The 16,406-nt window shown below is 48.5% G+C and overlaps 1 protein-coding gene across 2 annotated transcripts in view; it reads left to right on the top strand.

The window, feature by feature from the left end:
- The window catches only part of cxadr (CXADR Ig-like cell adhesion molecule), a 77,444-nt gene that overhangs the window by 43,387 nt on the left and 17,651 nt on the right, over window positions 1–16,406 (top strand). For both annotated transcript variants that reach the window (XM_033032360.1, XM_033032359.1), the window contains exons 2-4: window positions 10,869–11,035; window positions 13,384–13,588; window positions 15,716–15,868. In XM_033032360.1, the coding sequence (XP_032888251.1) occupies window positions 10,869–11,035; window positions 13,384–13,588; window positions 15,716–15,868 (525 nt within the window). The remainder of the gene's footprint in view (window positions 1–10,868; window positions 11,036–13,383; window positions 13,589–15,715; window positions 15,869–16,406) is intronic.

Genomic DNA, 16,406 nt, shown 5'->3' with positions numbered 1-16,406 from the left:
TTATCTAAATCAACATGTAGAGGAACCAACGAGAGAGCAGGCTATTTTAGACTGGGTATTGAGTAATGAGGAAGGGTTAGTTAGCAGTCTTGTTGTACGTGCCCCCTTGGGCAAGAGTGACCATAATATGGTTGAGTTCTTCATTAGGATGGAGAGTGACATTGTTAATTCAGAAACAATGGTTCTGAACTTAAAGAAAGGTAACTTTGAGGGTATGAGACGTGAATTGGCCAAGATTGACTGGCAATTAATTCTAAAAGGGTTGACGGTGGATATGCAATGGAAGACATTTAAAGACTGCATGGATGAACTACAAAAATTGTTCATCCCAGTTTGGCAAAAGAATAAATCAGGGAAGGTAGTACATCCGTGGATAACAAGGGAAATCAGGGATAGTATCAAAGCGAAGGATGATGCGTACAAATTAGCCAGAAAAAGCAGCATACCGGAGGACTGGGAGAAATTCAGAGACCAGCAGAGGAGGACAAAGGGCTTAATTAGGAAAGGAAAAATAGATTATGAAAGAAAACTGGCAGGGAACATAAAAACTGACTGCAAAAGTTTTTATAGATATGTGAAAAGAAAGAGATTAGTTAAAACAAATGTAGGTCCCTTGCAGTCAGAAACAGGTGAGTTGATCATGGGGAACAAGGATATGGCGGACCAATTGAATAACTACTTTGGTTCCGTCTTCACTAAGGAAGACATAAATAATCTGCCGGAAATAGCAGGGGACCGCGGGTCAAAGGAGTTGGAGGAATTGAGTGAAATCCAGGTTAGCCGGGAAGTGGTGTTGGGTAAATTAAATGGATTAAAGGCCGATAAATCCCCAGGGCCAGATAGGCTGCATCCCAGAGTACTTAAGGAAGTAGCTCCAGAAATAGTGGATGCATTAGTAATAATCTTTCAAAACTCTTTAGATTCTGGAGTAGGTTCCTGAGGATTGGCGGGTAGCAAACGTAACCCCACTTTTTAAGAAGGGAGGGAGAGAGAAAACGGGGAATTACAGACCAGTTAGTCTAACATCAGTAGTGGGGAAACTACTAGAGTCAGTTATTAAAGATGGGATAGCAGCACATTTGGAAAGTGGTGAAATCATTGGACAAAGTCAGCATGGATTTACAAAAGGTAAATCATGTCTGACGAATCTTATAGAATTTTTCGAGGATGTAACTAGTAGCGTGGATAGGGGAGAACCAGTGGATGTGGTGTATCTGGACTTCCAGAAGGCTTTCGACAAGGTCCCACATAAGTGATTAGTATACAAACTTAAAGCACACGGCATTGGGGGTTCAGTATTGATGTGGATAGAGAACTGGCTGGCAAACAGGAAGCAAAGATTAGGAGTAAACGGGTCCTTTTCACAATGGCAGGCAGTGACTAGTGGGGTACCGCAAGGCTCAGTGCTGGGACCCCAGCTATTTACAATATATATTAATGGCCTGGATGAGGGAATTGAAGACAATATCTCCAAGTTTGCGGATGACACTAAGCTGGGGGGCAGTGTTAGCTGTGAGGAGGATGCTAGGAGACTGCAAGGTGACTTGGATAGGCTGGGTGAGTGGGCAAATGTTTGGCAGATGCAGTATAATGTGGATAAATGTGAGGTTATCCATTTTGGTGGCAAAAACAGGAAAGCAGACTATTATCTAAATGGTGGCCGACTAGGAAAAGGGGAGATGCAGCGAGACCTGGGTGTCGTGGTACACCAGTCATTGAAAGTAGGCATGTAGGTGCAGCAGGCAGTGAAGAAAGTGAATGGTATGTTAGCTTTCATAGCAAAAGGATTTGAGTATAGGAGCAGGGAGGTTCTACTGCAGTTGTACAGGGTCTTGGTGAGACCACACCTGGAGTATTGCGTACAGTTTTGGTCTCCAAATCTGAGGAAGGACATTATTGCCCTAGAGGGAGTGCAGAGAAGGTTCACCAGACTGATTCCTGGGATGTCAGGACTGTCTTATGAAGAAAGACTGGATAGACTTGGTTTATACTCTCTAGAATTTAGGAGATTGAGAGGGGATCTTATAGAAACTTACAAAATTCTTAAGGGGTTGGACAGGCTAGATGCAGGAAGATTGCTCCCGATGTTGGGGAAGTCCAGGACAAGGGGTCACAGCTTAAGGATAAGGGGGAAATCCTTTAAAACCGAGATGAGAAGAACTTTTTTCACACAGAGAGTGGTGAATCTCTGGAACTCTCTGCCACAGAGGGTAGTCGAGGCCAGTTCATTGGCTATATTTAAGAGGGAGTTAGATGTGGCCCTTGTGGCTAAGGGGATCAGAGGGTATGGAGAGAAGGCAGGTACGGGATACTGAGTTGGATGATCAGCCATGATCATATTGAATGGCGGTGCAGGCTCGAAGGGCCGAATGGCCTACTCCTGCACCTAATTTCTATGTTTCTATGTAAGTTAATTGGCTTGGTAAATGTAATAAATTGTCGCTAGTGTGTGTAGGATAGTGTTAGTGTGCGGGGATCGCTGGCCGGCGCGGACCCGATGGGCCGAAAGGGCCTGTTTCTGCGCTGTATCTCTAAACTAAACTCTAAGCTGCCATTTGCATAGAAACATAGAAAATAGGTGCAGGAGTAGAGGCCATTCGGCCCTTCGAGCCAGCACCGCCATTCAATATGATCATGGCTGATCATCCAACTCAGTATCCTGTACCTGCCTTCGCTCCATACCCCCTGATCCCTTTAACCACAAGGGCCACATCTAACTCCCTCTTAAATATAGCCAATGAACTGTGGCCTCAACTACCTTCTGTGGCAGAGAATTCCACAGATTCACCACTCTCTGTGTGAAAAATGTTTTTCTCATCTCGGTCCTAAAAGATTTCCCCCTTATCCTTAAACTGTGACCCCTAGTTCTGGACTTCCCCAACATCGGGAACAATCTTCCTGCATCTAGCACTGTGTATGTGTTGCCCTGGTTCACTGTAACGTCTCAAAATACAACACATCATTGCGGTTCATTTCGGGGTGACATAGCGTTAGAGTTACTGCCGCACAGCGCCAGACACATGACTTGATCCTGACCACGGAGTTTGTACGTTCTCCCCGTGACCTGCTTGAGGTTTTCCCCAGCTGTTCCGGTTTCCTCCAGCACTCCACAGATGTGCAGTTCGGTTGGGTAATTTGCTTCTGTGTGGGATAGAACTGGTGTACGGGTGATCGCTATTCGGCGTGGACCCGGGAGGCTGACGGGCCTGTTTCCATGCCGTGTCTACGCTAAATTAGTTTAGTAAACCAGACCAAACTAAACTGTACACTTTTAATAAAAAATTTCAAAATATACTTTGTTCGAGAAATAAATAGATATAGAAACATAGAAATTAGGTGCAGGAGTAGAGGCCATTCGGCCCTTCGAGCCTGCACCGCCATTCAATATGATCATGGCTGATCATCCAACTCAGTATCCTGTACCTGCCTTCTCTCCATACCCTCTGATCCCCTTAACCACAAGGGCCACATCTAACTCCCTCTTAAATATAGCCAATGAACTGGCCTCGACTACCCTCTGTGGCAGGGAGTTCCAGAGATTCACCACTCTCTGTGTGTAAAAAGTTCTTCTCATCTCGGTTTTAAAGGATTTCCCCCTTATCCTTAAGCTGTGACCCCTTGTCCTGGAATTCCCCAACATCGGGAGCAATCTTCCTGCATCTAGCCTGTCCAACCCCTTAAGAATTTTGTAAGTTTCTATAAGATCCCCTCTCAATCTCCTAAATTCTAGAGAGTATAAACCAAGTCTATCCAGTCTTTCTTCATAAGACAGTCCTGACATCCCAGGAATCAGTCTGGTGAACCTTCTCTGCACTCCCTCTATGGCAATAATGTCCTTCCTCAGATTTGGAGACCAAAACTGTACGCAATACTCCAGGTGTGGTCTCACCAAGACCCTGTACAACTGCAGTAGAACCTCCCTGCTCCTATACTCATACATAATACATGATCCTTACAAAACCCCATCCGACATTCTTTAAGGCTATACATACATTCAATACTGCTTACACAAATTAACCCCCCACCCTTGGCAATCATGTGGCCCACTGGCGTGGAATCCCTTCCCTTATTTTGGAGGGGGGGTCTCCACCACACCCTGCTCCCCCCCCCCCTCCATGTCCAACAGCAGAAGGACCCTAGACTTGGTCCTCCCCCACCGAGCCTTGGCGTTGGCGTTGGTTGCGCCGAGCTTCAGTGCGTCCCTCAGCACGTACTCCTGCGGTCTGCAGCGGGCCAGTCGGCAACCGATACTGTGTGGAAACAGGCACTTTGGCCACCCAGGCCAAGCCGAACATCGATAACCAGTGCCCTACACTGGGGCAATTTACAGAAGCCAATCGGAGGGAACGCACGTGATATCGGTGAAGGCTCAGCAGATGGGCAGTCCTATCCATGGACCACCTATCCATGTTCTCCACAGATGCTGCCTGACCCGCTGAGTTACTCCAGCACTTTGTGTGAAACATCACCTATCCATGTTCTCCACAGATGCTGCCTGACCCGCTGAGTTACTCCAGCACTCTGTGTGAAACGTCACCTATCCATGTTCTCCACAGATGCTGCCTGACCCGCTGAGTTACTCCAGCACTCTGTGTGAAACGTCACCTATCCATGTTCTCCACAGATGCTGCCTGACCCGCTGAGTTACTCCAGCACTCTGTGTGAAACGTCACCTATCCATGTTCTCCACAGATGCTGCCTGACCCGCTGAGTTACTCCAGCACTTTGTGTGAAAAGTCACCTATCCATGTTCTCCACAGATGCTGCCTGATCCGCTGAGTTATGGTGCAGCAGCATCTATGGAGCTAAGGAAATAGGCAACGTTTCGGGCCGAAACCCTGAAGGAAATAGGCAACGTTTCGGGCCGAAACCCGGAAGGGTTTCAGCCCGAAACGTTGCCTATTTCCTTAGCTCCATAGATGCTGCCTGACCCGCTGAGTTACTCCAGCACTCTGTGTGAAACGTCACCTATCCACGTTCTCCACAGATGCTGCCTGACCCGCTGAGTTACTCCAGCATTTTGTGGTGAGACCCTTGTGAAAGAAGTGAGATCAGAATCATATGACTGTCTAGAAGAGACATGGAGTAGGAGGTTGACAAAAATGCCGGAGAAACTCAGTGGGTGAGGCAGCATGTATGGAGCGAAGGAATCTGCAGTTCTTTCTTAATCAAGTAGGAAGTTAATGAGCAGTTTCTGGAGAACCCGCAGAGGGGCGTGGATTGCTTCACCGGAAGCCACCATGTACCCGGTGTTGGGTAAATATAGGCCTTGAGTGTTCTTGTGATGATCCCATGATATCAGACTCGGACACACCAACTGAGTCATGGCCTTCCAGATGCTTGTACGCAACACGAGGCCAGTCATGTTATCAGCTTGCAGAAGAATGTTGCGACAGAATTACCAGCAAAACATGATAGATAACTTTATGCGGCATGTGTATTAAATGCTGATTGTGAGCGTGTATGTGAGCGTGCGTGTGTGTGAGCGTGTGTGTGTGAGAGAGTGTATGTGAGAGTGTATGTATGAGCGTGTGTGTGTGTGAGAGAGTGTATGTGAGAGTGTATGTGTGTGTGTGTGTTTCTATGCCAGTTTATCTATCTGACTGCTTTTTCTCTCTCATTCATTCGTTCTCTCTCTCTCTCTCTTTATCTCTTATCTCCCCCACCCCTCCCCACTGATTCCATTACTCCCACCCAGAAGCTGCCACAAACCAGCTGAGTTTCTTGCATGTTCTGAGTGTGTGTTTCTATGTCAGTTTCTCTTCCTCTTTTCTCTCTCTCATTCTTTCGTTCTCTCCCCCCTCCCCCTCTCCATCCCCCTCTCCCACTCTCCCCCCCTCTCCCTTACACCCCTCCAGCTCCTACTTCCAACCAACCACGAGCTATCCTAGGATTGCACACACCAGATCCCCTCCCCCCTCTGCTTCCAACTGCTCTGCCTATCTCCCCGACCAGCCCATTATCACCTTGCTTCCTTCCTTATCAAATTGCAGCACTTGTAGCCAAAGCTCATAGATCATAGACCCGCTGAGTTACTCCAGCTTTCTGTGTCTTATCTTCCTATCTTTCCGCTGACTGGCTAGCATGCAACAGAAGCCCCCCCCCCCCCCCCGCACTGAAACTTCACAAGTCCAACATAGGTGTAGAATTAGGCCATTCGGCCCATCGAGTCCAATCCAAGAGGGCAGTGGGGGACAGTTCTCTGGATGCTTTCAAGAGAGAGCTAGATAGGGCTCTTAAAGATAGTGGAGTCAGGGGATATGGGGAGAAGGCAGGAACGGGGTAATGATTGGTGCTGGCTCGAAGGGCCGAATGGCCTACTTCTGCACCTATTGTCTATTGTCTAATCCGCCATGGCTGATCTCTGCCTCCTAATTACATTTTCCTGCCTTCTCCCCATAACCCTTGACACCCGTTCTAATCAAGAATCTGTCTCTGCCTTAAAAATATCCACTGACTTGGCCTCCACAGCCCTCTGTGGCAATGAGTTCCACAGATTAACTACCCTCTGACTAAAGAAGTTCCTCCTCATCTCCTTTCTAAAAGAGCGCCCTTTAATTCTGAGGCTGTGACCACTGGTCCTAGACTCTCCCACCAGTGGAAAAACATCCTCTTCACATCCACTCTATCCAGGCCTTTCACTATTCTGTACGTTTCAATGAGGTCCCCGCTCAACCTTCTAAACTCCAGCGAGTACAGGCCCAGTGCTGTCAAACGCTCATCATATGTTAACCCGCTCATTCCTGGGATCATTCTTGTAAACCTCCTCTGGACCCTCTCCAGAGCCAGCACATCCTTCCTCAGATATGGGGCCCAAAATTGCTCACAATATTCCAAATGCGGCCCGACCAGCGCCTTATAGAGCCTCAGCATTACACCCCTGTTTTTGTATACAAGCCTTCTTGATATAAATGCTAGCATTGCGTTTGCCTTCCTTACTACCAATTTGACTAGCAAATTCACCTTTTGGGAATCCTGCACCAGCACTCCCTTTGCACCTCCGATTTCTGGATTCTGGATTCTCTCCCCATTCAGGAAATAATCGACACCTTTATTCTTAGTATCCAAGTGCATGACTCCGCACTTTGCTACACTGAATTTCATCTGCCACTTCCCTGCCCTCACTCCTCACCTGTCCAAGTCCTTCTGCAGAGTCCTTGATTCCTCTGCACTGCCTGGCCCTCCACCTATCTTCGCGTCATCTGCAAACTTGGCCACCGAGCCTTTAATCCCCTAATCCATGGCGCTGCAAGGCAGCAACTCTGCCACTGTGCCACCCTATGAAGCCATCTGTGGCCAATGGCATCACAGAGTAAATGCGTGTGCAAGCAAGCGTACATTCACACACGCCATCGTGCTCCCAGCATAAACATACACGTTAATCACAACAATGTACTTAAACATACACAATAGGGTGTAGGAGTAGGCCATTCGGCCCTTCGAGCCAGCACCGCCATTCACTGTGATCATGGCTGATCATCCCCAATCAGTACCCCGTTCCTGCCTTCTCCCCATATCACCTGACTCCGCTACCTTTTAAGAGCCCTATCTAAACTCTCTCTTGAAAGTATCCAGAGAACCGGCCTCCACCGCCCTGTGAGGCAGAGAATTCCACAGACTCACAACTCTCTGTGAGAAAAAGTGTTTCCTCGTCTCCGTTCTAAATGGCTTACCCCTTATTCAAAAGTACAAAGGGAAGCGCAAAGAGAAAAATACCAACGTTTAGAATCTACAGTTACAGTGTTGTAACGTTACAGCTACAAAGAAAGTGTAGGTAACAAAAAGTTTCAAGGGCCACAGCAAGGTAGGTTGGAAGATCGGGTCTACACCTTTAGTTTATGAGGTGCCAACAGTGGGGAACAAGCTGTTCCTAAATCAGATGGGTGACACAGTGCGCAGCGATAGAGTTGCTGCCTCACAGCGCCAGAGACCCGGGTTCGATCCTCACTAGGGCTGCTGTCTGTACGGAGTTTGTACGTTCTCCCCGTGACCTCCGTGGGTTTTCTACGGGTGTTCCGGTTTTCCTCCCACACACAAAAGATGTTGCAGGTTAATTGGCTGTAATATTGTCCCTAGTGTGTGTGGGATAGTGCTCGTGTACGGGGCGATCGCTGGTTGGCATGGACTTGGTTGGCCGACGGGCCAGTTTCTGCACTGTATCTCTAAAGTCTAAAGTCTACAATCTATCTGGTGGTACCTGCTTTTTTATCTTCAGGGGAGAGGAGATGATCAGGGAGTAAATAGTCTTTGATTATGTTGGTTGCGTTCCAAGTTGTGCATTGGCTTCTACATAGACAATAGGTGCAGGAGGAAGCCATTCGGCCCTTCGAGCCAGCACCGCCATTCATTGTGAACATGGCTGATCATCCCCAATCAATAACCCATGCCTGCCTTCTCCCCGTATCCCTTGACTCCACTAGCCCCTAGAGCTCTATCTAACTCTCTGTTAAATCCATCCAGTGACTCGGCCTCCACTGCCCTCTGTGGCAGGGAATTCCACAAAATCACAACTCTCTGGGTGAAAACGTTTTTTCTCACCTCAGTCTTAAATTACCTCCCCTTTATTCTAAGACTGTGGCCCCTGGTTCTGGACTTGCCCAACATTGGGAACATTTTTCCTGCATCTAGCTTGTCCAGTCCTTTTATAATTTTGCATGAGGCACAACTGCAATCAGTTAATACAAGGTACACAAAAATGCTGGAGAAACTCAGGGGATCCTGAGTTCTTCAGACCCTGAAGAAGGGTTTCGGCCCGAAACGTTGCCTATTTCCTTCGCTCCATAGATGCTGCTGCACCCGCTGAGTTTCTCCAGCATTTTTGTGTACCTTCGATCTTCCAGCATCTGCAGTTCCTTCTTGAACAGTTAATACAATATTGGCTGTTTCACAGATTCCCTGGCTCTGCCTGTACATAGACATTTGAAGTCCTCCTTTAGACTTTAGAGATACAGACCCTTCGGCCCACCGAGACCACACCGACCAGCCACCACTCCGTACACTCACGCCATCCTACACACACCAGGGACAATTTACAATTTTACACAAGCCAATTAACCTACGAACCCACACGTCTTTGGAGTGTGGGAGGAAACCAGAGCACCCGGAGAAAACCCACGCAGGTCACGGGGAGAACGGTACAAACTCCGTACAGACAGCACCCGTAGTCAGGAGCGAATCCGGGTCTCTGGCGCTGCAAGCGCTGTAAGGCAGCAAATCTACCGCTGCACTACAGTCAGCAACCTGCGGCCCCCGGGCCGAATCCGGCCCATAACCTGACATCATCCGGCCCGCAGACATTTTTTTCTTCTTCAATCATCCGACCCGCAGACTTCCGTCATCTCCGGTACCTGGAATGTTTAGGAAAGAACTGCAGATGCTGGAAAAATCGAAGGTAGAAAAAAATGCTGGAGTGAGTTTCTCCCGCATTTTTATTTCTACCTCCGGTACTTGGAAGGTGATCTGGCCGTACGGCATCCAGCGCAAAGCCGCCGGAACGGGCGCGCACCTTCTGTGTCTGGGCTTCACTGTCGGGATCGGGGTTGTCAATAGGCCGGGGACGAGCGCGTGCGAGTATTTGAGCCACTGCCTTCAGGACAGAGCCAAGGCAACTGTCCGTAGGCGCGCCATGTTGGTGAGCGCCCGTAACTAGGGGCCAGTGCTCCGGGTGGCGTCCTCGAAGGGGCGGGATCTATGTAAACACGTGATTTGATGCCTGCCATCCGGGGCGGGATCCATGTGTACACGTGATAGATGTGGCCCGCCATCCACTCACAGACGTGCGTCACGGCCCCAAAGCAGAAAAGTCAAAAGTCAAGTCGAGAGTGTTTTATTGTCATTATGTCCCAGATAGGACAATTACATTCTTGCTTGCTGCAGCACAACAGAATATGTAAACATAATACAGAACAGGAGATAAAAGTTCAGTGTGTCTATAGACCATAGACCATATATATACACAATAAATAAACAGATAAAGTGCAATAGTATTAATAGACTGTTATAGTTCAGAGTTTGTTTGATGTTGTGTTTAATAGCCTGATGGCTGTGGGGAAGAAGCTGTTCTTGAACCTGGATGTTGCAGATTTCAGGCTCCTGTACCTTCTTCCCGATATGCAGCGGAGAGAGGAGTGTGGCCAGGATGGTGTGGGTCCTTGATGATGCTGCCAGCCTTTTTGATGCAGCGACGGCTGCCAACATCATCAAAGATCCACACCATCCTGGCCACACACTCATATGACAGTCCTGGGATGGCGGGACTGTCATATGCTGAGAGAATGGAGCGGCTGGGCTTGTACACTCTGGAGTTTAGAAGGATGAGAGGATATCTCATTGAAACATATAAGATTGTTAAGGGCTTGGACACGCTAGAGGCAGGAAACATGTTTCCGATGTTGGGGGAGTCCAGAACCAGGGGCCACAGTTTAAAAATAAGGAGTAAGCCATTTAGAACGGAGATGAGGAAACACTTTTTCTCTCAGAGAGTGGTGAGTCTGGAATTCTCTGCCTCGGAGGGCGGTGGAGGCCGGTTCTCTGGATGTTTTCAAGAGAGAGCTAGATAGGGCTCTAAAAAGGTAGCGGAGTCAGGGGATATGGGGAGAAGGCAGGAACGGGGTACTGATTGGGGATGATCAGCCATGATTGAATGGCGGTGCTGGCTTGAAGGGCCGAATGGCCTACTCCTGCACCTATTGTCTATTGTCTATTATCTCTCCGACCCCTTCCCTGGTGTGTTGTGGGATGGTGTCAGTGTGCGGGGATCGCTGGCTGGTGCGGACTCAGTGGGCCGAAGGGCCTGTTACCAAGCTGTTTATCTCTAAACTAAACCGGATGTATATCTGAATACCACTTTTCTTGGTGTGTTCATACAGGATGGACAAAGAGCTTGGAGATCCTCCCCAGTCCAGATCCAGAGGAGAAAGCTGTGGGCGACAGTGTGATGTTGCGCTGCCAGTTCACACTGGACGGCAGGGATATCGGCCCGCTGGACATCGAGTGGTCAAGGACTCCACCAGATCCAACTGCTTCCCAAATCATTGTACGTATAAATCCTCCGCTCGGTTCGCAATAGCCAACCTGATCTCCCGGTGGCTCAGCGCTTCAACTCCCCCTCCCATTCCCAATCCGACCTTTCTGTCCTGGGCCTCCTCCATGGCCAGAGTGAGTCTCACCGTGAATTGGAGGAGCAGCACCTCATATTTTGCTTGGGCAGTTTACACCCCAGCGGTATGAACATTGACTTCTCCACTTTCAGGTAGTTCCTGCTTTCTCCCTCCTTCCCCTCCCCTTCCCAGCTCCCCCACAGCCCACTGTCTCCGCCTCTTCCTTTCTTCTTCCCGCCCAACACCCCCGCTCCCCAACATCAGTCTGAAGAAGGGTCTCAACACCTATTCCTTCGCTCCATAGATGCTGCCTCACCCGCTGAGTTTCTCCAGCATTTTTGTCTATGTACGTATAAATGATGCTGCTTAACCTGCCCTAGGTGATGAACTTCAGTGAGAGGGTGGTGAATCTGTGGAATTCATTGCCACAAAAGGCCATGGAAGCAAAGTCAGTGGATATATTTAAGGCAGAGATAAATAGATTCTTGTATAGATGTAATATGCTGGAGTAACTCAGCGGGTCAGGCAGCATCTCTGGAGAGAAGTAATGGGCGACGTTTTGGGTCGAGACCCTTCTCCGGACTCCTACACATAGATAGATCCTTGATTAGTACGGGTGTCAGGGATTATTGCGAGAAGGCAAGAGAATGGGGTTGAGAGGGAAAGATAGATCAGCCGTGATTGAATGGCGGAGTTGACTTGATGGGCCGAATGGTCTAATTCTCCTCCTTTCAGTAGTGAACTAATTGAAGAAAGCACAGAGTGTTGGAGGAACTTAGCAGATCAGGCAGTTTTTCGGGAATGAACTCTTCATTAGGAGAAGGGGAGGAGAAATCGGCAAAAGACAGATGGGTAGGAAGGAACTGCAAGATTTAGATTACACCGCAGATAGGCACAAAATGTTGGAGTAACTCAGCTGGGTCAGACAGCATCTCTGGAGAAAAGGAATGGGTGACGTTTCGGGTCCAAACCTTTCTTCAGACTGAGAGTCAGAAGGAATGGGTGACGTTTCGGGTCGAGACCCTCTTCAGACTGAGAGTTGGGTATAGGAGCAAAGAGGTCCTTCTGCAGTTGTACAGGGCCCTAGTGAGACCACACCTGGAGCATTGTGTGCAGTTTTGGTCTCCAAATTTGAGGAAGGACTCTCTTGCTATTGAGGGAGCGCAGCGTGGGGAAAAGGAATGGGTGATGTTTCGGGTCGAGACCTTTCTTCAGACGAAGAGTCAGAAGCAATGGGTGATGTTTTGGGTCGAGAGAAGGGGGTGGGACAAAGCTTAGGTGGAAATAATACACAATGTGCTCTCATTTCACTCTGCATATTCGTAAACCTCCTCTGGACCCTCTCCAAAGCCAGCACATCCCCACCTCATACATTGGGCCCAAAACTGCTCGCAACACTCCAAACACGGCCCGACCAGCGCCTTATAGAGCCTCAGCTTCACATCCCTGTTTTTGTAGTCTAGTCCTCTCGAAATAAAACGCTAGCCTTGCATTGGCTTTCCTTGCTACTTATTCGACTTGCAAATTCACATTTTTGCGAATGGGCCTGTGTCCATGCTGCAAAACCCTCTGACTCGTAGCCACTCTGCTAACCCTAGCGGCTAGCATGGTCACATAACGGATGGCAATTCCCAATGTAGGATGGCACGGTGGCGCAGAGGTAGAGTCACTGCCTCAGAGCGCCGGAGACCCGGGTTCAATCCCGACTATCGATCTCCATGCTGTCTGTACGGAGTTTGCACGTTCTCCCCGTGACCCGCGTTGGTTTTCCCCGAGATCTCCGGTTTCCTCCCGCACTTCAAAGACGTGCAGGTTTGTAGGTTAATTGGCTTGTGTATGTGTAGATCATCCCTAGTGGGTGTAGGGTAGTGTTGATGTGCGGGGATCGCTGGTCGGTGCGGACTCGGTGGGCCGAAGGGCCTGTTGCCGTTCGGCCCTTTGAGACAATGTGATCATTTGCTCAATTGCTCTGGTATATTATTTAATTTACATGTTTAATCAATAATGTTTTATAATTAATGTTTAATGTTTTAACTGTCACTGGATGTCAGAGCACCAAGGCAAATTCCTTGTATGTGAATAATTGGCCAATAAACTTATTCATCATGGCTGTTCATCCAGAATCAGTACACCCCCCTCCCCCCCCCCTCCTGCTTTCTCCCCACATCCCTTGATTCCGTTAGCCCTAAGAGCTCTATCCAACTCTCTCTTGAAATCATATCTTGAATCGGTTAAAATTGGCCACTTAATCTTGACTTGATCCTGCCCCCCTTTGTTGAACCAGATCATCGACTATTCTGGAGACAGGGTCTACGAGACCAGTGTGGAGGATATGAAAGGCCGCGTGCATTTTAGCTCGGTGGACCCCAAGAACGGCGACGCTTCCATCAACATCACGCGGCTAAGGTCCACCGATGCCGGCATGTATCATTGCAAAGTGAAGAAGTCTCCCGGTTCAAGAACAAGACCAATGAAGCTGGACGTTTCTAGTAAGCAAGATCACCTCTTGTGTTGCTGGTCGGCTTGCCGGGTTCCTCTCTACAATCCTCTCCCAAATTGTGAGAGGACTAGATCGGGTAGAAGCAACCTGTGTCTCTTGGGAAATCGAGGACCAGAGGTCATGGGTTTAAGGTGGCGGTTCGGGCCGAGAGCCCCGGGGGGGGGGGGGGGGGGGGGGGGATAGTTAGGTAGAACCAGTTAAAAAACAACAGTTGGGTAGAAACAAAGAACTGCAGGTGCTGGTTTGCACACAAAAAAAGACAAAGTGCTGGAGTACCTCTGAGGGTCAGGCAACATCTGAAGCGTCCCGACCCGAAACGTCACCTATCAAAGCTCTCCAGAGATGCTACCTGACCAGCTGAGTTGCTCCAGCATTTTGTGTCTTTTTTAAAGAATAGTTTAGCACGAACAAAAATCATGTACAAAATAGTGAGAGGAATAGATCGGTAGATGCACAGAGTCTCTTGCCCAGAGTAGGGGAATCGAGGATCAGAGGACATAGATTAAGGTGAGGGGGGGGGGGGGGGGGGGGGGGGGGGAGATTTAATAGGAACCTGAGGGGTAACTTTTTCACACAAAGGGCGGTGGGTGTATGGAACAAGCTGCCGGAGGAGATAGTTGAGGCTGGGACTATCCCAACGTGTAAGAAACAATTAGGCAGGTACATGGGCGGGCAGGCAGGATAGGTGACGTTTCGGGTCGAGACCCTTCTTTATTAATTAATATAATATATATATATATAATAACTTTAATTGTCATTCAGATATACACATAGACACAGTGCACATTGAACGAAATTTCGTTGCATTGACTCTTCAAAGTAGCAGCAGAATATAACATTTATATCAGGCGATCAGTAAAAGTGCTTAGTGTGTCCGTAAAAAGTGCTTCATGTGCATAGTTCTGTAAAATAGATATGTAGGAAAGTTTTTAAAAGTGGCAATGTCTAAGAAAGTTCTAGCATCGGTTTGATTGTGAGTTCAATAGTCTTATGGCCTGGGGGATGAAACTGTTGCAGAACCTGGTTGTCCCGCTCTTCATGCTGCGGTACCTCCTCCCAGAGTTCAGCAGTGTAAACAGTCCATATTGTGGGTGTGTGGGGGCTCTGGTAATGCCCTTAGCTCTTGTCAGACTGAGAGTCAGAAGGAATGGGTGATGTTTCGGGTCGAGACCATCTTCAGACTGAGAGTTGAGTACAGGAGCAAAGAAGTCCTTCTGCAGTTGTACAGGGCCCTAATGAGACCACACCTGGAGTATTGTGTGCAGTTTTAGACAATAGACAATAGGTGCAGGAGTTGGCCATTCGGTCCTTCGAGCCAGCACCGCCATTCAATGTGATCACGGCTGATCATTCGTGCCTTCTCCCCATATCCCCTGACTGCTATCTTTTGAGAGGCCCATCTACATTGGCCTCGAAATTTGAGGAAGGACATTCTTGCTATTGAGGGAGTGCAGCGTAGGTTTACAAGGTTAATTCCCGGGATGGCGGGACTGTCATATGCTGAGAGAATGGAGCGGCTGGGCTTGTACACTCTGGAGTTTAGAAGGATAAGAGGGGACCTTATTGAAACATACAGGATTATTAAGGGTTTGGACACGCTCGAGGCAGGAAACATGCTCCCGATGTTGGGGGAGTCCAGAACCAGGGGCCACAGTTTAACAATAAGGGGTAAGCCATTTAGAACAGAGATGAGGAAACACTTTTTCACCCAGATAGTTGTGAGTCTGTGGAATTCTCTGCCTCAGAGGGCGGTGGAGGCCGGTTCTCTGGATACTTGCAAGAGAGAGCTAGATAGGGCTCTTAAAGATAGCGGAGTCAGTGGATATGGGGAGAAGGCAGGAACGGGGTACTGATTGGGGGTGATCAGCCGTGATCATATTGAATGGCGGTGCTGGCTCGAAGGGCCAAATGGCCTACTCCTGCACCTATTGTCTATTGTCTATTGAACGGGTGACTTCAGACTTCCCTTCAGACCCTTCTTCTTGAGAGAAAGGTTGTTGTCTTGACACCAGGCTACAAGGTTCTCAATCTCCTGTCTAGGATCCAACAGTTGATCGATCCTTCTGGTTGGCGTGAGTGCATTTGGCTAAAACGTGTTCCTTCTCTCTCCCTCTAGTGAAGCCGTCACCTCCAACCTGCCTTGTGGATGGGACCCAAGAAATTGGAAAAGACGCGGTATTGAAATGTCTGAGTGTGGGCACCCCTCCCATCACCTATTTCTGGACCAAGGAAGGATCTTCACACATGCTCCCTTCCACTGCAATTGCAGGTAAATGTATATTAAAGATTTCAAAGAAGAATATGTCCACAACGCAACAGTTGAGGCAACGCCATGGAAGGAGAGACAAGTTGAGGAACAAGTGGGGGGGACCTCATTGAAACTTACCGAATAGTGAAAGGCCTGGATAGAGTGGATTGTGTAGAGGATGTTTTCACTAGAGGGAGAGTCTAGGACCAGAGGGCACAGCCTCAGAGTTAAAGGATGTTCCTTTAGGAAGGAGATGAGGAGGAATTTCTTTCACCAGAGGGCGGTGAATCTGTGGAATTCATTTCCACAGACGGCGGTGGAGGCCAAGTCATTGGGTATACTGAAGATGGCGATTGGCAGATGCTTGAAAGGCCTGTTTCCACTCCACATGTATCTAAACAGAAATAAATCAAACTACAAAGTTTCTGCAGAGACCGCTCCCTCCGTAACTCCCTGGTCAATTTGTCCCTTCCCACCCAAACCACCCCCTCCCCGGGTACTTTCACTTGCAACCGCAGGAAATGCTACACTTGTCACATTATCTCCATCCAAGGACCCA

The sequence above is a fragment of the Amblyraja radiata genome, chromosome 14 (genome assembly GCF_010909765.2).
Source record: "Amblyraja radiata isolate CabotCenter1 chromosome 14, sAmbRad1.1.pri, whole genome shotgun sequence".
NCBI lineage: Eukaryota > Metazoa > Chordata > Chondrichthyes > Rajiformes > Rajidae > Amblyraja > Amblyraja radiata.
This window is presented reverse-complemented; position numbering and strand designations above follow the sequence as displayed.